At 47.4% G+C, this 21,000-nt stretch overlaps 1 protein-coding gene across 22 annotated transcripts in view; it reads left to right on the top strand.

Moving 5' to 3' along the window:
* NFASC (neurofascin) overlaps window positions 1-21,000 on the top strand; it is a 196,572-nt gene that overhangs the window by 98,142 nt on the left and 77,430 nt on the right. For 20 of the 22 annotated variants that reach the window (XM_066361980.1, XM_066361982.1, XM_066361979.1 and 17 more), the window contains exon 3: window positions 16,130-16,303. In XM_066361980.1, coding sequence (XP_066218077.1) covers window positions 16,213-16,303 — 91 coding nt within the window. In that variant the 5' untranslated portion in view covers window positions 16,130-16,212. Of the gene's footprint in view, window positions 1-16,129; window positions 16,304-16,341; window positions 16,628-21,000 lie in introns of those variants that run through there. The other 2 variants (XM_066361968.1, XM_066361969.1) reach the window with 2 other exon arrangements.

The following is a 21,000-nucleotide window of genomic DNA, read 5'->3' as shown; positions in this document are numbered from 1 at the left end:
GCCAGCATATGGTTATTTGCACAGGCATTGTGTATTTTGTAGATCTCTACAAAGTAGATTTGTAGATTCGAAAGCTGAGCTTGTCCAAAGCCATTTAGCAAAGCAATACAGCAGCTGTAACTTGGGGAAAAGGAGAAAAGAACCAATGGTTTTTGAATGCCAAGTTTGTGTCAGGTCTTGGGTTAGAGGCTATACATGTATATTAGTCCATTCATTTAAAATGAATTAACTAAAAAAAATAAATGAATTAATGCAAATTAATTCATTTAATTAATAATTGTCACAGCAATCTTGTAATAAGTGCATCTGTCCCACTCAAAGACCAAAAATCTGAGGCTCTAAGAGAATAAACAAATTGCTGAAGACCACGCAGCAGGTAATTGGCCGAGGCAGGATTGAAACTCAGGTGTGTGGCTCCGACTCCACACCCTTTCCATGTGCCAGGGGATTATATGTCCCTTCCTCTTAAAGCTACATCTCTGAGTCCCTGTCTGGTGTGTATCCCCTGGTCTGTGTGATTTCACTCGTTTGTTGTTCGCCTCTGTTGAGCCCACCCCTGTTCTGCTTTGAGCTGGCACTTGCTCCTGTGAGGGACACAGAAAAAAAGGTAGAAGACACTTACCTTCAAGGAGCTCATAGTCCGGTCAAGGAGTGAAAGTCATCTCTCTCTTCCCCACCCCAAGCTTCTCCTGCGGTCTTGCCCCTCATTTTCTCCCTCCTTTAGCTCAGTGTATGGATTTCCAATGGCTTTAGAAACTTAGTCTGTTGAAACCATGCTTGGAATCCCACAAATAGAGGGTGGAGTAAGCAGCTTAACATGAGTGACATTGTAAGCAGATGAACAGTGGTCTAGTTTCTAAATGGACACCTGTTTAGGGAGTCCCACTGGTCAGTGCCTGGGGTGAGGAAGCAGCGTTTGAAAGAAAGGTGGCTGCAGATTTGCACAGATAACCCTAAAGAAAGCTGCTGGGGACTGCGTGGTTTCAGGCTGTTCTCTCTGCAGCGTTCTGCAATTGGCAGGCCGTGACTTACACAAGGTGGCCCAAGAACTTAGCCCTAGATTTGTTTTGTTTTCTTTCATAAATATTCAGTATATTAAAGCAATAAACCCCAACATTTTTCATTTCAACTGACAAATTTTTCAATTCTCTTTATAAATCTCATCAATTTTAACAATCATTTAATAAACTTGGTTCATAGATTCCTTTGAACATTTATGAATTTAATCATTCACTCTTCTTCTCCCCCCCCCCCTCAGGTTGGTTTCCTTGTATGCAGAGGGGTGGGCGGTCCTCTTGGCTACTGCCTTCCTGTGGCCCCCTCTTCCTCTTAGTAGGGTGTGTGTCCCCACCCTTTCCTTTTTTTTCTGTGTCTTTTGCTTGTTTGTTTGTTTTCAATTTCAGTTGAGATGCCCACTGTCTTCTTGGTGAACTTCAGGCCGCCTTGTCCTTGCCGCCCTGAGCGGCTCTGTGGCATGCCCCCCTCAGATCCTATCCCGTACACGCGAACTTGGTGTGCTCAGTGAGACACCTGTGGTGGCTGTACCTGGGCTAGCTCACGTTCTTGGTCACCTTGTGGCCCGTGTCCAGGCCCATGGCCATGGGGCAGCTGCCTTGGCTGAAGAAATTCACCTTCTTTTTTTTTCTTGAAGTATAACAGTTTTGTAACAAAGACTTTCAAGTCCTAATGTAATTCTTTTTTTCTCATTAATATTTTAAACAATTGTTTTATTGAGGTATAATTCACATACCATACAATTCACCTGTTTAAAATGTATAACTCAGCGAATTTTAGTATATTCACAGAGTTGGGCACCCATTACTATAATTAATATTAGGACACTTTCTTTACCTTTCCCCTTAAAAACCCGTCCCCATTAGCAGTCACTCCCTCCCCCCATGCTGGTCTTCCTCTAGCCTATTCCTCACATTTCGTATTAATGGAATCATCTAATATGTGTCCTTTTGTGCCTGGCTTCTTCCACTTAGCATAATGTTTATAAAGTTCATACATGTTGTAGCAGATATAAGTATTTCATTCTTTTTGTGGCCGAATAATATTCTAATACACACACACACACACACACACACACACACCATCTTTTATCCGTTCATCAGTCAGTGAACACTTGGACTGTTACCCATTATGCTTCTGTGAATACTCCTGTACAAGTTTTCATGTGGACAATATGGTTCCAGCTCTCTTGGGTACAGATGCAGGAGTGGAATTGCTAGGTCATATGGTAACTCTGTGTTTCACCTTTTGAGGAATCTTCAGTCTTTTAATACTAAATCCAAGCCTGCTTTTCTGGCTTCTGCCTCTAGTCTCGACTTTTTCTCCCACCAGGGTCCCTCTTTACCCTACCCAGTCTTGGGCCCCACCCTCAGAGACCTGTCACAAAGGATTATGATCACTACCTACTCCTGCTCCTCTGAGCCATTTCCTGTTAACGACTGACAGGCCCTGGGGAGAGCTTCTGCTACCCCGGGTGTCTTCTCTAGCCACTTGAAGAGGGGGTGGGGAGCTTCACAACCCTCTCTCTCCAGCTGTGAAGAAAGATGTGTGTCTAATTGCTGTGAAACTTTCTCCCTGAGGGTAGAAGATGGGGAGCCCAGACAGCGAGAAGCCAGGCTCTTGAGTTGTAAAGAGGCAGGGGCCCCTCTTTTTCCCAGAGGAGGCAGACTTCCACTAAGGGTGGGGACAGTTTCCTCTCAGGCTGTCTCTCTGCATGTCACTTTGGTTTTCCCTGATGACTTAGAGGTGGAAGCTGTCCGCATACTCTACATATTAACTTGTTTCCTTTCCAGATAATCTTTATATGGATTGAGGCTGGTGAGAACTCAGTTCATCATGAGCAGCCAGCGAGTGGCGCCTGAATAATGAAAATTCACAGCTCTTCACAGACTGTGTTTAAGCCAGCCCCTGCACAGCATGTTAGATCAGCCAGTCGGCTGCTACACTGTGTTTGACAGTCTTTCTGTTCCATGTATGTTTCCTAACCCTGCCCTTCGGAGGATGAACCAGTAAACAATAATAATGAGGAAATGCACAGCCCCAAAGAACCTTAGAAATCTGGCTGGATTGTAGCACCGACGATGCCCTTCCCAGTGTGCCCACCAACTGCTGGTCGGTATGGTGGGCTGTCAGCACAGCTGAGCTGTGGACCAGGCCACCTGTATACTTTTAGCTTCCTTGCTATGCCAGGATAGGATGTGCCAGGCTCCAGCTGGCCTGGTGTCAAAAAGACTGATAACAACAATCCATTTCCTTCATCTGTCAAGCTGGATGTGCAAGGATGTGCATTGCAGCATTGTTGTAATGGGAAAAAAAATAAAGCAACCTAATGGTCCACTACAAGTACTTAGAAGTTTAGTGGTAGCCCCACACCATGCCGCTATGAGAAAAATGCAGCGTCTCTCCCTTCAAACTTGATGGCTTAATGTCTCTGTCAGCTATGCCAGGGCGCGAGGTACACACACCTTCCTCTCTTGACGTGGCTGCCCTTTCTTGATGGGTGCAGCCTCCATGTGGGGTCTCAGCCCCCTCCAGTGTCTTGAATACTGGGGTGCTCTGTGAGTGGTTCATGCCCCTTGAGAGCCTGGTGTTAACAATAGATATTCATGGTGATCACTCTGATGGAAAGGTCTTTTCCCCTTTTTTTCTTTCTCATTCCCTCCCTTCTTTGCCCCTTGCCTCTGGCCCCCAATTTAAAGCCAAGTTGTTCAGATTTCAACCTATAAATTAGTTCTGGGTGTTGAGCAGGAAACAGCTGTTTTCAGCCAAATCTTTAATCCTCAACACAAGTGTCCCTCTACCTCCTCCCCAGGTGGGATTTAGGGCCACCTGATAACCATTGTTCCTCTTACACACTGGTTCCACCTCTTACACACACACACACACACACACACACTCACACACACACACACACACACACTCACACTCCTGAGACCCCCTTGGCCTCCTCGAACTTAGCTGAGACAGGGAGAAGAGCCAGCCTACCAGGTACCCCTGCCACCGCCACCAAACAGATTGCTACCCGTGGTTAAACACACTCCTCCCAGATCTCTCCCCGTGACAATGAAAGGGAGCCAGGCCTGAAACACAGCCACGGAGCAGATGGAGACCACCCCCTTCCAACCCTGAGAAGGGAGGAGGGGGAGGGTTAGTTGAATCCCATATACAAGGTTTCCTTGGCTGTTGGAAAATCTCAGAAGACAACTGGTTCCACCCCACAGAGGCGAGGACGCCGGTCTCTCTCCTGGGCATGGGAAGAGGCAGAGATCTAGAAACAGGCTGGTGAGTGCTTTCTTGGGCTCTCAAGTGCTTGTGCCCTGAAGATTCTTTCTGTGTCGATACAGCCCTTCAAATGCAGAGGTGGGCGGAGTGTGCAGGCAGAGACTTTCTTAAAGATGCTGAGACACGGGTCATTTCATGGGGGTAGAGGGGAGGCTGGGGAGATGTGATTCTTTGGCAGGGGTTCTCTGAAGAGGAAGCCAGGGGGCTCCTTGCTGCTTCTCCTTCTGGTCTTATTTTCTCCCAGAGACCCCTCTGTCTTTCTCCTCCTTGCCTGGCACTTTGCTTCTCTGGGACAGGCTGATGATCACCAATAGTGGGCATTTGGGTTTCCCTCGGAAACCCACACCCTGACCTTCAGGTGCATGGGAGTGGAGGGGAGTGGAGGAGACTTGGGTCAGCATCTGTCGCATCTTTCCTTCCTTGGCATCAGAGACGGGAGGGAGGTGGCAGGGGTGTCAGAGGGCAGGAGGGGTCTGGGGACAATCCCTCTTCTGAAAGTGGACTTCAGAACCCAGGGCAGCTCACGGACGCCCTCAGGATGAGGGGGAGAGGAGGCAGGGAATGGAAGTGATGACCATCTGGGGGCTAGCTGACCCCTGGATTCCGAGAATGTGCTTGCAGGCTGGGAGAACCTGGGTGGCCCTGACTGAGTTTAGACAGGAAGGTCTGAGAGGGAATGAAGGAAAGATTTCAGGGAAAAAAGGGGGTGAGTATGTCAGCTGAGCAGAGAACAGGATCTGTGTCAGAGGATGCTGAGAATAGATATTGTAAGTTTTTGTTATCGCTGGTATTTTTTACTACTCGGGCTTATACTGTAACAGCAGTTTGGTCATAGGTGATATTAACCAAGGGTTTATAATATACTGGTTTGTGGATGAGATAAATATCTCCCAGTAATAGGAAGTATTTGATAAGATGGCTGTTCACTTACCCCATGAATATTTATTATACCTTCTCACTACAGAGAGAGACAAAACATGGACTCTGGGCTCAAGAAATTTAGAGTCTGAGGCAGGAGATGGACGTGAGAATAACTAATCCCCCAGGAGGAGGAAGTGACCTCTGGAACAGAGCGTGGGAATTACAGCCTACTGGGAAAGCAGGGTCAGCAACAGGGAGGGATCAGCGCTTCGGTTCCAGAAGGGAATTTGCACTGCAGAGGAGGAAGAGACTAGCCTAGGCAGCTTGAGAGCAGAGATGGTCCAAGGGAGAGACGGCCTTTTGGGAAGCGGCGCGAGGCTGAAACACGCGTGCAGGCTCCGCGGGAGAGCGGGCTGCATGGGACGGAACCGGTGACCTGCTCACAGGGACGGGAGCCAGGTCGCAGAGTGCTACCCAGAGACTGTCGGTTTTGCATCTTCAGCCAGCTCCTTTTCTGTCAAGACAAAAATGGTACAGGATGGCCACACGCAGGGCACACTGGTCTTTCTCTATTGTTCAAGAAGGAAAATGGAAAGGGAGTGAGAATGTGATTGTTGTGAAGAAAGATAACCGGAGCCGCTCTGATTTATATTTATGTATACGTCATTTGCAACCGTTCATTGGCTTGTTTTGGGAACAGATTACTTGAGAAGTACCTTACGTACGTCCGAGTCCTTACAGCCGAGTCCTGCCCAGTGTGGGGTACCTCTGAGCTCTTCGCATCTCTCCCACCTGGCCCTTCCACTCCTTGTTTTGATGTGCCTGTATTTCCTCCTTTTGTTTCTGCTCCTCTCTCTGATTTCTGAACAGGTTGTTTCTGAGCAGCTACAATAATAAGCCCCGGTGCGTTTTTGTGTTTTGTTTTTGTCTTGCAGAATGGCTGAGTTTTATGTTGGCTCTGTTGGACTCTCATTATCTCTGTTCCCCCACAGGATCCTGTGCCAGTGATGTGTGTGAATGTGTTCCTTCTTCCGTTCTTGTAGTACTACTCCCGCCTTTGATAGTTGACTCTGAGAACTAATTGCTGGCTTGCGGCTTCCTAGTACTGATCTGGTGGTGTGTCCTTAAGCAATAACTCAGGGATGCAGCCTGGGACGACCTTCAGAACTGTTTTTGTTTACAGCTCTGAGCATTTGAAGCTGAACAGATTCAGTTCCAACATTATGATCTCCCTGCACCCCAACCACCACCAGATTTAGTCCCCTTTCTCTACTTTTAAGCTAATTATTAGCATCTTCCTAATTCACTTTCCCAGCCTAGAAGTTTTGATGCCATCCTTCTCATTCTCCCTTGCCAGTCAGTCATCAGATTGTGTTGATTCCAAACCAGAAACTGCCCTCAAATCCCAGGAAGGCCTTGGAGACCGTGAAACCATCCATCTGTCTCACACACTCTCACACCCTGTGCAAGAGCAACTGTGAGTCTGGAATCTGAGAGAAGGAGAGTGGAGTGGCAGTGACAGGAGCCGTGGTCACCGCTGGGCTTCACCCCAGAACAGGAGGAGGCTGTAGGGCAGGGAGTGGCCTGCGGCTAAGCCCCAGACCAGCCACCTGTTGGGCACATCACAGGCCGGCTCTTGACTTAATGTTTACCTGCTCTTGTGAGCAAATATAAAGGTCTTCGTGTAGTCTAGTCACTTGGGCTCATGAGGAAGGACTACAATAAGAATAGTAAAAACACTTACATTTGCAGACAGTGGGAAGCTTCATGAGATTATCCATCTGATCTCACAACCACCATCTGAAGCAGGCAAAGCAGGAATACTTTTTCCATTTTTGTGATTTAATAAAAAGGCTTGGAGAACAAGTAATTTCCCAAAAGTGAGTGGCAAGATTGAGATCTTTACTTGGATCTTCCGTTCCATAGATATTCCCTGCCAGGGTCTGTGCCCGGCCCTGGGGACCCAAGAATGATCAGGGCCTGGTCTGAGCCCCCAGGATTCCACAGAGAGGGAGAAAGGTTAAGCCAGTGGTAAGCAAGCTGGGTCACTTCCAGCCCACTGCCTGCTGTGTCGGTCAAGTTTCACTGGAACATATTCAGACCCACTTATTGTCCATGTCTGCTCTCACTTTACAGTGGTAAGTGTCAGTCGCTATGGCACAGGCTGTATTGTCTCACAAGGCCTAAAATATTTACTATCTAGACCTTGACGTTAAAGGTCTCCAGCCCTTAGTTTAAACATGTGGTTTCCCTCCCTCAGTGTGCTGAGTGCCCCAGGCTTAGAGGCAGGTTTAAGGTAAGTGGTGATGGGCTCTCAGCCCTGCTGGGTTGGGGTGGGCACAGGGGGAGCACAGGGAATTCTTCACTGAGCAGGTGTCTTGAAGATTGAGTAGGAATTAATCACATGACAAGGAGAAAAGGCCTTTTCAGGAACAGAGGATGGCATGTGGAAAGTATGGAGGTAGCAAATGGAGTGGCTTGCTTAGAAAATGACATGTCATTCAATTAGGAAGCATTTAGGGCTCGGGTGGAGTTGGAGAGGCCTGCAGGGGCCTGATCTCCCAGAGCCTTAGATGATACTCTTGGGGGGCTTGGATTTGATAATAACAGATGGATGGGGTGATAATGAAAGAGCTTTCAGCAGGGCACTGACATGGTCAGATGAGGTTTAGAAAAATCACTGTAATAGCAACATGGAGCATGGACTGGAAGGAGACCAGTTGGAGGGTTATTGCAATAGCCCATGAGACATGAGACATATTAAAGGTAAAGTGGGTGGGAACGTGGAAAGGGAGGAGCAATGAGAAACACTAGGAAGGAAACAGTCCAAGGACCTTGGTGCCCGGGTATGAGAAGAGATGGGATTTCAGGGAGATTCCCTATATCTGGCTTAAATGACTTGGGTGGGTACCACCAACAGTGATGGGGAGTAGAGATAAAGGGACAAGACCCCTACAGAGGCACTGAGAACATCAGGAAGAAGAGGAGGATCCAGCAGTGTGACCAGTGCTGCCGCGGAGGTTGGAAGAGCCAGAGAGAGGAGAAGGCCCCAGAGTGGGGTTTCAGAGGCCAAGGAGGAAGGAATGTTAGAAGGGATGGATGGAGTGGTTACCAACTGCTAGTGCCTTCAAGAGGTCTCGGAGGATAAAAGCTACGAACACTGGATTTGCACATCAGGAGGCTAGTAGGAGAGTGGGGTGAGGAGTTAGTGGGAACTAAATGAGGGAGAATCACTCTTTAAAAAACAAACTTTCATGAGATGGAGGGGAAATTTTTCAGGTATAATTAGAGAGGCTGTGGATACAGAGAACCATCTTTCTGTTTTGTCATGAGAGAAAGTTGAAGATTTCTCTGCTGAGGCAGGAGCCAGTTGAGAAGAGTTTGCAAGTTCAGTAGAGAGCTGACAGTTGATGGTCAAGGGCAGGTCTCCGTGGAAGGGTGGGTCCAGGCAGAGTGGGCAGGCGGAGGGAGGGACATTTCTTTTTAATAGAGAAAATGGAGACAGTGGGAAGCTTATGTGTTAAACTAACATTCTAGGGGCATTTCTCATTCCGATAGCACTGTCAGTTCTATTAGTTCCAAGTAATAGAATGCTCAGCTCCAACTAGCTTAAAAATCAAAGGGAGCCCTGGCCAGATAGCTCAGTTGGTTAGAGTGTCATCTAGATATGCAAAGGTTGCAGGTTCTATCCCTGGTCAGGGCACATAAGAAACAAATTGATCTCTCTCTCTCTCTCTCTCTCTCCCTCCCTTTCCATCCCTCCCTCCCTTCCCCCGCCCTTTCTCTTGGTGTTGTACATTCTATGGGTTCGGACAGATGTATAATGAGCACCCTGTATGATACTATACCCTGCCCTAAAAAGTCTCTGTGCTCTGGCTCATTCCTCCCTCCCCACTGGGCTTTTACTGTCTCCATAGTTTCGCCTTTTCCAGAAGGTCATACAGTTAGACTCATACAGTATGTGACCTTTTCAGATTGCCTCCTTTCATTAAGGTTCCTCCATGTCTTTCATGGCTTGATAGCTCATCTCTTTTTAGTGCTAAATAGTATTCCATTGTGTGGATGTACCACAATTTACTTATCCTTCTGAAGGGCATGTTGGTTGGTTCCAAATTGCAGCACTTACGAGGAAGGCTGCTACAAACACTGTGTGCAGGTGGATCGTGTGTTCCTCATTGCATCTACCGCTGCCTGATTTTTTTGTTGACTGTTTATTTCCTGTCTTCCCTGCTGGCACATGAGCTCCATTAGAGCAAAGAAACCTCCATTGTCCCTGTGTATGTTCTCCAGACTAGTGCCTGCCGCCTGGTCTGTTAGGTGAATGAATGGTGTGCTGGCCGCCTCCCCCAAGCCCGGGCGGGTTCTGCCCCAGGGGACGAAGGGCTGCCAGCTTAGCCATTCTCCATGCCACCGCCCATCCTTTCACCCATCCCCTCAGATGTGCTGTGACCACCAGAGCAGCCTGCCCGGAATGGGCTGTGGGAATGTGGGGAGCTCCCGATGGCAGCAGCTTGCAGGAGCCATGGGCCTCTCATCCATCTGCCAGGGACAGCTTGTGGAACCAACACCAGGGGCCCCCAGTCTGGGGAAAGAAAACAAATCAGGACCCCAAAAAAGGAAAATCAGAAAGGCAGGCTGTGATTGTGGATGGATAATTATTATTACGACTTGCTGCTGTTATTGGTCGTGACACTTGGTAGCCAGAACCTTCCTTCGTCCCTATAAATTCACAGCCCATTCAGCTGCATCAACTAACACTTACTACGCCTTTCCTCTCGCCCCAGCTTTGCTGAGTGCTTCCTATAGGAGCTGTGTACTGAGCCGTCAAGCCGTCACAGCAGCCCTCGTTAGCAGGTGCGATATTACCTGCAGTTTTCAGATGAGAAACACAGACCTCTTAAGGTTCAATACCAGGTTCCCACCTTGTAATTGGGGAGCAGATTCAAACCTAGGCTGTCTTGCTGCTCGGCCAGTGTTCTCAGACTTGACTGACAGGCTGTCATTGGTTCCCAGCAATGGTTGGTCATCACCCAATTCACTTAGGTTTTCTGGGCCCCATCTCAGACATTTTGCATTTGAATCTCTCACAGGCTTGCAAGCTATGAAGGCGTTGGGTTTAGGGAAGTTGCTATGAGAAGCATCCCCATGTAAGATAATAGGCTCTAGGGCATTCAGATGTTTTCTTAATCTGCAGGCCTGATTTGACCCCTGCCGGGAACTTCGAGGGTCCAGGGATCTGTGTATTTAAATAGTGCCCAAGTGATTCTGATAAGCATTCAGTTTCCTTCCTGTGTGGGCACATTGTCAGCACGCACTTGACCAAATGTCACTTGGGTTCTTTATGAAACAATGAACTCACTACTTTACTTGGCAGAGCATTTTATGTTTGTGACTCCATTTCTCTCTCTCTTTCTCTCTCTGCTTTTCTTTTCACACAGGGGGTTGAGGGAAGAGACCTCAGATATACAAGAATTGAATTAATCATATTGCCCAGTTCATAGTACACTATCAGTCTACATAAGATTTCTCTTTTGAATATTTTTCCTCACCCTCTCTCCCTGCAATAGGCCCTCCCCGCAATGTATTTTGTATCCTTACACCCCACCTCTTACCTGTTTGATTTGATATAAAACACTCCTTCAAACACATCGTATTGGTAGAGTGCACGGTAAGTGTGTTTCGTTTTCATGAACACTGTTGTAGGGTAGCTGTATTTATTAGATGATTCTTCCCAGCAACTCAGAGAAGCTCCTGCCTCTGTGGAATTCACTCTCATTTGTTCCTAGTTTTGCCCCTGTACCGCTGAACAGAAAAATTTCACACCTTCCAACATTCAAACCTGTCTTCATGGCCCCCTCTTCTGCAGCCTGGGTCCCCCCTCTCACAGGGTATGGGATTTTCCTTATTCCTGCCCAGGATGCTCCAGACAGAGACAGTGTTCCCTTCCTTGAAGGGCTTTGAGCACTCCACTCCTCCTGGATGGTGTATTCCACCACTAGTGATAATCTCTTATGTGGGTGGGAAGAGCCGGAGAGGAACCTGATTCTATGTGACAGGTCATTCATACCACATGATAGTGCGAGAACTGAGATTTGATTGGCAGCGGGAATTTCGTTGCTCTAGGAGGTCAGCAACCCCTGCCCTTACTTACCCCTTTCTCCCTGGTGATCAGGGTGGGGGACCTGTAAGTCTTGGTGATGTGGGGACACCTTCAGGCAGGCCATCTTGGTCCCCCCTCTGCATTGGGTGCACAGCCCTAGGACCCCCATGCCCAGACAGCTGTGACTCTCCCTTCCTTTAACTGGGATGGGAGTTTCCTCAGAGTGTACAGGAAGGATTGCAAGCTGTGTACAGATAGGCTGAGTAGACCTGGCCCGGGGAGCGGAGGAGGCCTGTGTGCTCATGTAGAGTAACCCACCCTCCTCGTCCTCTGCTCTTTGATCTTTATGAGCACATGTTGGAGAGCAGTGCTATATATTTCTTTATTATTAAGGTAAAATTTACATATCAGAAAATTAGCCATTTTAAAGTAACAATGCCATTTTAAAGTATTTAGTATATTTACAATGTGTGCAGCCATCACCTTTCTCAAGTCCCAAACATTATCATAATTCCCAAAGGAACCGTGTGCCGGTAAGCAGATGCTCCTCTCCCCTCCCTCCCTCCGCCTCCGGTAACCGCCAATCTGTGCTTTGTCTCTGTGGATTTACCTGTTTTGTATATATCATAGAAATGGGATCATTCATCCCACTTTGTGTCTGGCTTCTCTCAGTGAGCATAATGTCTTCGGGTTTCATCCACGTTGGAGCATGTATCAGTACTTCATTTTTTTCTATGTCTGCGTAATATTACATGGTACACAGATACTGCAATTTGTTGATTTATTCTTTCCTTGATGGATATTTTGGCTCTTTGCACCTTTTGGCTATTGTGAATGATGCTGGTATGGACACATGTGTACACATACTTGTTTGAGAACCTGTTTTTAATTCTTTGGGGCATATACCTAGGAGTAGAAGGACAGGTTTATATGGTAATTAGTTGTGGGGTTTTTTTTTTTGAGGAACTGCAAAATATACATTTTTTTAAAATAGTAACTTTACTCAGAAACTTTCCTGCATGTCAGGAATCAGGATAATTGGGTAGAAAAACCCTGAGCTAGATGTCAAGAGGCCTGGGTTCTTTTTTTTTTTTTTAATTGTTTTTTAAATTTATTTATTCACTTTAGAGAGGAGAGAGAGAGAGACAGAGAGAAAGAGAGAGAGAAGGGGGAGGAGCGGGAAGCATCAACTCCCATATGTGCCTTGACCAGGTAAGCCCAGGGTTTTGAACCGGCGACATCAGCATTTCCAGGTCAACACTTTAGCCACTGTGCCACCACAGGTCAGGCAGGCCTGGGTTCTTTTCCCAGCTTTTCCACTAACCAGCTGTGTGGCTTTGAGCAGATCACCTTCCCTTTCTGGGCTCTTGTTTCCTCATCTGAAAAGTATAAAGTTAAATAATTCTCACATTATCTTCATCTCTTAAGATTTTATTGGTAAAAGAACGGTTCCAGCCTGACCAGGTGGTGGCACAGTGGATAGTGTGTCAGACTGGGACATGGAGGACTCAGGTTTGAAACCCCGAGGTCACAAGCTTGAGCGCAGGCTCAACAGCTTGAGTGCGGGGTCGCTGGCTTGAGCGTGGGATCATAGACATGACCCCATGGTCATTGGCTTGAAGTGCAAGGTCACTGGCTTGAGCCCAAGGTTGCTGGCTTGAGCAAGGGGTCACTCGCTCTGCTGTAGCCCCTCGATCAAGGCACATATGAGAACACAATCAATGAACAACTAAGGTGCAGCAACAAAGTATTGATGCTTCTTATCTCTTTCCCTTCCTGTCTATCTGTCCCTATCTGTCCCTCTCTCCGACTCTCTCTCCATCTCTGTCAATAAAAATAAAAATAAGGCCCTGGCCGGTTGGCTCAGTGGTAGAGCGTTGGCCTGGCGTGCAGGGGACCCGGGTTCGATTCCTGGCCAGGGCACATAGGAGAGGCGCCCATTTGCTTCTCCACCCCCCCCCTCCTTCCTCTCTGTCTCTCTCTTCCCCTCCCGCAGCCAAGGCTCCATTGGAGCAAGGATGGCCCGGGTGCTGGGGATGGCTCCTTGGCCTCTGCCCCAGGCGCCGGAGTGGCTCTGGTTGGGCAGAGCGTCGCCCCCTGGTGGGCAGAGCGTAGCCCCTGGTGGGCGTGCCGGGTGGATCCCGGTCGGGCGCATGCGGGAGTCTGTCTGACTGTCTCTCCTCGTTTCCGGCTTCAGAAAAATACAAAAAAAAAAAAAAAATTAAAATAAAAAAAGAATGGGTTTCAGGGAGAATTGTCAAACAGCTAAGTGTGCTTATCTCCATGTTCTTTTTCTACTGTGTTTTTAAATTATGAGTTAAAGGCACCCTAAATAGCTGGGCTTTTTTTCCTGCCAAAGTGTTTCTAGTTAATGAATAGCTTGTGGCTTCCTTTTTCCATCCAGATTCCCAGAATAAGGTACCCTTCTCTTTCCCTTCGCTCCCGCCGCTTGGCAGCTCCCTACATGAATCCTGCCAGCCAGGGAGCCAAGACTGGAGCTGCCACCATCGTCCTCCCTGAAGGAGTGCTGAGCCTTCCCCCAGTGCTGGTTCTCTCCGCACAAAGGTTTCAGCTGGGTAACCTGCCTCTGGTCTTCAGAGATGCAGGAGTCAGGAAGAGGAGGCAGCAGACTTTCTGAGACGGTATAAGAACATGTTAGAGTCAGGAGGAAGAACCAGAGACTTCCTGGGATGCCTTCTAGCCAGAGGGTGCCCCCACCCCCCCTAGAGGGCAGTTCCTGTGCAGGCAGGCAAATTTTTCCTCCACTGATTGGTGGCCTTCACAGTATGCTGCTCGGGTCCAAATCATATGCCCTCCTCTACCACCTGGTGGTTTTCTGGGGGAATATGAGGTTTAAAAAAACTAAACAAGTGATCTAAGTAGTGTATTTCATCAGCCAGTCATTTGTCCATTTTTTCATCCATCTATCACATATGTTTGAGTGTCTGCTATGCTTCAGGCACTCTGTTAGAGTCTAAGAATAACCAAGACAGGGCACCTCCCGTTAGTCTTTTTATAAGGGACACAGAGTAGCTTTTGGAATAAATACAGAGTGACAAGGGCTATATAATAGGGGAGCATAAATGGTGTTCAGGAGTGCAGACAAAGGGCACGTAAGTCATACTTGGCCAATCCTATGAGAAAGCAGATTCAAAGAGTGTTCTAGAAAGACATTAATCTTTATAAAAGTCAGTCAGTCAGCATAACAGAGGGTGACGCTCAAAGAGACCCGGTAGAAGCCCCGTCTTTGCTGAACACAGAACACGGGGGGAGGGAGATGGGAGATGAGATTGCAGAGAGGGTTGTGTCAGTCAGGGCCTCTGAGCCATGCCAAGGACTTCCACTTTAACTTCCAGGCGGTAGTGAGCTGGTGATTTTTGACTAGGTAATGGCATAGTATATATTTATATTTGCATTTTAGAAATAACCACTCTGGTTATGGGTAGAGAATGAGCCAGAGGAGCAGGAGTAGATATGGGGAGATCACTTAGGTGTCCCTGCAATAACTGACACGAAACGCTGGCCACCAAAGCCAAGGTGGAAGCAATGGGAAGGGAGGAAGTGGACGGAGTCCACCTGAGGTTGGGAGCCAGTGCTGGGCCCAGCTTCCAGGAAAGAAGCTGCTGAAATCTGAGTCAGATCCTTTAACTTGCCCCACCTCCTGTCACAGGGGAGGCATCGCATTCCTAGATCTTCAGGAAGCATGACCTCGCACCCCAGGAGAAGCCTCGGGGCCTGCTCCTCACCCCCGCCCCGGTCAGGATGGGTGGGAGATGGGGGTGCACAGATGAGAGCAGGCTGCAAGTTGCTGCCAGATAAAACAGGAATGGACCAGTGTATCCATTTTGATAGGTGGCTGTTAGTCCAAGAAAGCTGGAGAATTCTGGGGAAAGCTCCTCCGGTCATCCTGCCTGACCTGACCCCATGGTGGAACAGTGAACTGGACCACGTTTTAAGACTCGTGTTTCAGAACCTCTGTAATCTTAAAGCTCTGTATTTGAGTGTCGCTGTAAACTGCTCCTGATCTGGTCTCAATGGAGGAAGGGAAGAGTTTGGCTCTTAGGGACCCGTGTCAGGCTCCTTGGACTGCCGTTTTTCACCCCTGCCCCTATAGGCTCTGGAATGATTTCTTGTGTTTGAGAATGTAAATATTGGACTGTCATAATGTTGTTTACGGGGCCATCACCTCAGCCATTATCTCTAAAGGGACACGTCCAGGACTGCTATACCTTAGCTGCACACAATAACTGCAGAAATCATTCACTTACAAAAATTCCATTAGGCAACCAAGTTTCACCTATCTAACCCCTTGGTCCCCAGTGCTGCCAGCTTTACTCTGCCCCCTCCCTGGATCGAAGAACATCAGTGTGATCTTATCTCTCTAACCCTACTCCAAACACTCAAATGCAGACCTACTCACCATGTACAGTACAGAGAAGTTGTGAGGTTGGCATGTTTATTACTGGCCAGGTGCATGGCATCTTCTGGGTGCTGGGCCTGTGGGCCAGTGTTTGTTTTCATGTCTGATCTATCCAGAGTTGCCCTTCCTTCTAGAACAGTGGTTCTCAACTCAAGGTGGTTTTGTCCTCCAGGGGACAGTTGGAATGTCTAGAGACATTTTTGTTTGGTGGCAGAAGTGGGCTCTGCTGGCATCTCGTGAGTAGAGACCAGGATGGTGCTACATATCCTACACTACCCAAGACTTCCCCAGAGAATTGTTGAGTCCCAAATGTCAAGAGTACAAGGTTAGAAACCTTGCTTTAAAACATTGGTCTGAGACTGAGGGGACCCTTGCATCTTTCCAGCCCTGTAGGATTGCTAGAACAAACCATGAGTTTAAGAAATAACTCACTGTTGTATTTCTTTCCACAGCTGAGCTCTATCTGGGAGGCTGAGTTCGAGCGGCTGCAAGACCCCGCAGGCCGGGGCACAGGGCGCGGGGCCCAGCGCTGAGGATGGCCAGGCCGCAGCCACCACCCTGGGGCCACGCAGCCTTCCTCCTCTGCCTCCTCGGGATTGGCAGGGCCATCGAGATTCCTATGGATCGTGAGTTCTGCTCCTTCTTCTTCTATTCTCCTGATTTGGGGCAGAGGACTTGGAGGGCAGAGGAAAGTTAACTTTTCAAAGAAGGTTGAGGAAAGAGAAACAGTGGATTTTGGATGGAGAGCTAGGTTTCCCAAAAAATGGAAGCAGGAGGGCTTGTACTTTGGAATATGAGACCGAGTCTGCCCCGTGCTCTTTCGTGGCTGTGGCTGAGTGACTTGGGCTGCCTGGGACCTGCTGAGCAGGACTAGAAGTGGCAGAGGTTGGAAGTCTGAGTGTCCTCTGTGGTCCTGATTTGCCCATCAAAGCGGAGTTTCCAAGGACCAAGTGAGTAGATGGTTCTTATTTGCGTTTCTAATTCCTGAGCTAGGTCCTGCAGGCCTCTTGGCTGGACTGATCAGGAGGACAGGTGGCTGGGAGAGGGTTGGGAAGGGTATTATTCTGACAGAGACTGTGGCTACATGAGATGTTAAAATAGAGCCCCATGATAATGCCACTGGAGAACCAGGCACTGCTTCCTGCTGTTTTCAGCTCTCCCACAGTAAAATTGAAAAGTAAAATTCAGTTCATTCTGTTTTCCATGGTGGGGGCATTATTTGGCCATCAGAACCATAAAGTAAGGGGCTTAGAATGCTGATCTAACGGTATCTCCACCAGCCATATCTATGGTTACATTCATAATGGCCATTGACCGAAAGCCACACTCTTGGCCCTGCATTTCGGTGGGCACCACCTTTGCCACAATTCTGACATTCCTTTCAGGACGTTTTGCATCCCAGTGCTAAGATGTGGGCCCACCAACTCTGTCCTCTTTCCCTGGTTCCAAGAATAGATGGGACCCACATGATGCCAACATTGGCTTGGGCTCTCTCCAGGTGACAGATGTCTGGGGAGGGGTAGGAGAGTAATACAGCCTCCAACAAGTCTCTGCTGTGCTCTCCAAAGCCACAGGCTGGGCCTGGAGTCTAGCAGAGCTTCGAGAAGAATTGCAGGGGTCTCGGTGCTCCTACCCTCTTCCCCAGTAATAGCTGCCCCAAAGGAGTGGGCGCTTCTGGATGAGAGAAGGCTAGGAGAAGCTAGAGGGTAGGCCCAGAAGCAAGAGGGACAGGCCCCTACTGCCCTCCCAGTAGCCCCAAGTGTGTGTGTGTGTGTGTGTGTGTCTGTGTGTGTATGTCTGTGTGCGTGCACACACCGACTCAGGGAGGGGGACAGGGGAGTTGTGAGAGGAACTATTCCATGGAGACCATCTGGACTGCTGGCTCAAGGAGAATTTCTCATTAACAGTCCCAGGCAGACAGTCTAATAAGGAACATGATAAGGCCCTCCCTCTCCCTGGAGAGAAGGGCTTCTGAGAAAATCCTGTTATCAGGGAAGTGGTGATGACTTATTTCTATCACTTCTCCTCACTCACCTGCCACTTGGACCCCCAGGGCTAGTAGGTGAGGAATTCCTGCAAGGTGAACCTATGAATAGAAGGCTTTGACATCTCTGCTAGGACTGTGGCTTTCTAAAGTGCTTCCAGAGCCAAGGGCAGGTGACCGAGCAGTCAATCTCTTCAAGGTACTACCTGTGGAGCTCAGAGCTGTGAGTATCCTGACCTTCCGCCACCATCTGCCCGCGTGAGGAGGTCCTGGAGGGTCCACGCTTTCTGTCTTCCGTTCACGAGAACTCAGGCCCTTGCTTGGTCAGGGTCACACAGCAGATGGGTATTAGAGGTGCAAGAAGAACCCAGGGTCTCGATGGTCCCCAGTTTGGCACTCACGTGCCCCACACTGACCTCTGGTAAACTTACCTCCTTTTAGTTCTTTGACCTCCCTGGAGCAACAGCTGCGTGTGCCCATCAGAGAGTGAAGTGCTTTATAGGCTTCGATTCCTGTGATTTCCACGGCTAATTTGCGAACTATGTATTGTCCTTAGCTGACAGGCTGGAAATCTGAGGTAGAGAGAAATACAGCTGTTTCTCCAGCTCCTAAGTGGGTAGCATGTGGCCACAGCGCATCTCTGAGTGAGGAGTGGGGTCCGTCTGGGACCCCATTGCGGTGCTCCAGGCTGTCTCAGGAAACTCGGGCTGCCTCATGCACCTCCCTGGTTACTGCAGGCACTGTGGCCGTGCAGCTTCTCCAGAATGAGTCTGTAAAAGCTGAATGCAAATTGAAAGAAAGGCAAGCCCTGCAGTTGCCCTGGGAAGAGGTCCTTTAGAGCCTGGTTTCTCCCTCCTGCTTCCTAGATTATCTGAGTCCATTCTTCCTTCTCACTCCGGCTGAGGCCCAGTGGAAGGGCTGGGAAAAGAGCAAGCATTCCTTCCCCTACCCCCAGCTTCATCAAGGTGTTATTGACATATAATATATGTATGTTTAAGAAGTACAATTGGATGATTTGCTATATGTATACATTACAAAAAAGATTACCACAGTAAGTTAGTTAACATGTCCATCTGCCCCCATAATTACCTTTTTGTGTGTATAGTGATAATCTATAATAAGATCTACTCTCTTAAGAACTTTCAAGTATATACCGTAGTACAGGCGTACATCATCTTATTGTAATTCACAGACACTACATTTTTTACAAATTGAAGGTTTGTGGCAACCCTGCCTTGAACAGGTCTTTCGGTGCCTTTTTCCAAAAGCATTTGCTCACTTCTGTTCTCTGAGTCTCATTTTGGTAATTCTTGCAATATTTGAAACTTTTTCAGTATTATTCTATTTGTTTCAGTGATCTGTGTTCAGTGGTCTTTGCTGTTACTGTTGAAATCATCTTGGGGCACCACAAACCATGCCCATATAAGATGGCAAACTTAAGATAAATGCATGTGTTCCAACTACTCCACTGATTCCCTGACACACAACAATATTGCAATTAGGCCAGTTAACCTCACAATGGCCTCAACGTGTTCAAGCGAAAGGAAGAGTCTCACATCTCTCACTTTAAGTCAAAAGCTAGAAATGAGTAAGCTCAGTGAGGAAGGCATGTCAAAAGCCAAGAGAGGCCAAAAGCTAGGCCTCTTGTGCCAGTTAACCAAGTTGTGAATGCAAAGGAGTTCTTGAAGGAAATGAAGAGTGCTACTCCAGCGAACGCACAGATGATAAGAAAGTGAAACGGCCTTATTGCTGATATGCAGAAAGTTTTAGTGGACTGGATGGGAGATCAAACCAGCCACAGTATTTTCATCAGCCAAAGGCTAATCCAGAGCAAGGCTCTAACTCTCTTTTACTCTATGAAGGCTGAGAGAGGTGAAGAAGTTGCAGAAGAAAACTTTGAAGGTAGCAGAAGTTGGTTCATGAGGTTCAAAGAAAGATGTTGATGTTGTCTTCATAACATAAAAGTGCAAGGTGAAGCAGCAAGTGCTGATGGAGAAGCTGTAATAAGCTATCCAGAAGCTCTGGCGAAGATAATGAAGGTGGTTGCACTGAGCAACACTTTCCATGTGGACGAAACAACCTTCTATGGGAGGAAGATGCCGTCTAGGACTTCCGTAACTTGAGAGGAGAAGCCAATGGCTGGCTTCAAAGCGTCAAAGGACAGGCTGACACTCTTGTTAGGAGCTAATGCAGCTGGTGGCTTTAAGTTGAAGCCAGTGCTCATTTGTCATTCTAAAAATTCTAGAGCCGTTAAGAATTATGCTAAATCTACTCTACCTGTACTCCATAAACAGTACAGCAAAGACTGGGTGATGGCACATCTTTTTATATCATGGTTTACTAAATAATGCCCATTTTTGAACCCTAAGATCAGAAAAAAAGATTCCTTTCAAAATATTACTGCTCATTATCAATGCACACACCTGGTCACACAAGAGCTCTGATGGAGATGTACAATAAGATCAATGTTGTTTTCATGCATGTTAACACATCTATTCGGCAGCCCATGGATCAAGGAGTAGTTTTTACTTTCAAGTCTTATTATTCAAGAAATACATTTTGTAAGGCTATAGCTTTCAATGATAGTGATTCTCTGATGGATCTGGGAAAAGTAAATTGAAAACCTTCTGGAAATGATTCACCATTCTAGAAGTCATTAAGAACATTTGTGATTCATGAAAAGAGGTCAAAATATCAACATTACCAGAAGTTTGGAAGAAGTTGATTCCAACCCTCCTGGATGACTTTGAGGGGCTCAAGGCTTCAGTGGAGAAGGTAACTGCAGATGTAGTGGACATAGTGAAAAACTAGAATTAGCAGTGAAACCTGAAGATGTGACTGAATTGCTGCAGTCTCATGATCAAACTTTAATGAATGAGGAGTTGCTTCTTATGAATGAACAAAGAACGTGATTTTCTGAGATAGAATCTACTCCTGGTGAAGATGCTGTGAAGATTGGTAAAATGACAACAAAGGACTTAGAATATGGCATAAACTGAGTTGGTAAAGCAGCAGCAGGGTGTGAGAGGATTGACTCCCAATTTTGAAAGAAGTTCCAATATGGGTAAAATGCTATCAAACGGCACCATGTGCTACAGAGAAATCACATGTGAAAGGAAGAATTCATTAATGTGGTAAAGGTTGTTGTCTTATTTTAAGAAATTGCCACAGTCACCCAACCTTCAGCAACGACCACCTTGATCAGTCAGCAACCATCAATGTCAACACGAGATCCTTGAAGGCTCAGTTGATGTTTTGCATTTTTTTTAGCGATACAGCATTTTTAAATTAATATGCATACATTGTTTTTAGACATAATCTATTGTACACTAGTGTAAA

Source organism: Saccopteryx leptura, chromosome 2 (assembly GCF_036850995.1).
Source record: "Saccopteryx leptura isolate mSacLep1 chromosome 2, mSacLep1_pri_phased_curated, whole genome shotgun sequence".
Classification (NCBI taxonomy): Eukaryota; Metazoa; Chordata; class Mammalia; order Chiroptera; family Emballonuridae; genus Saccopteryx; species Saccopteryx leptura.
Note: the sequence above shows the minus strand (reverse complement) of the source record. Positions and strands in the feature narration are given on the sequence as shown.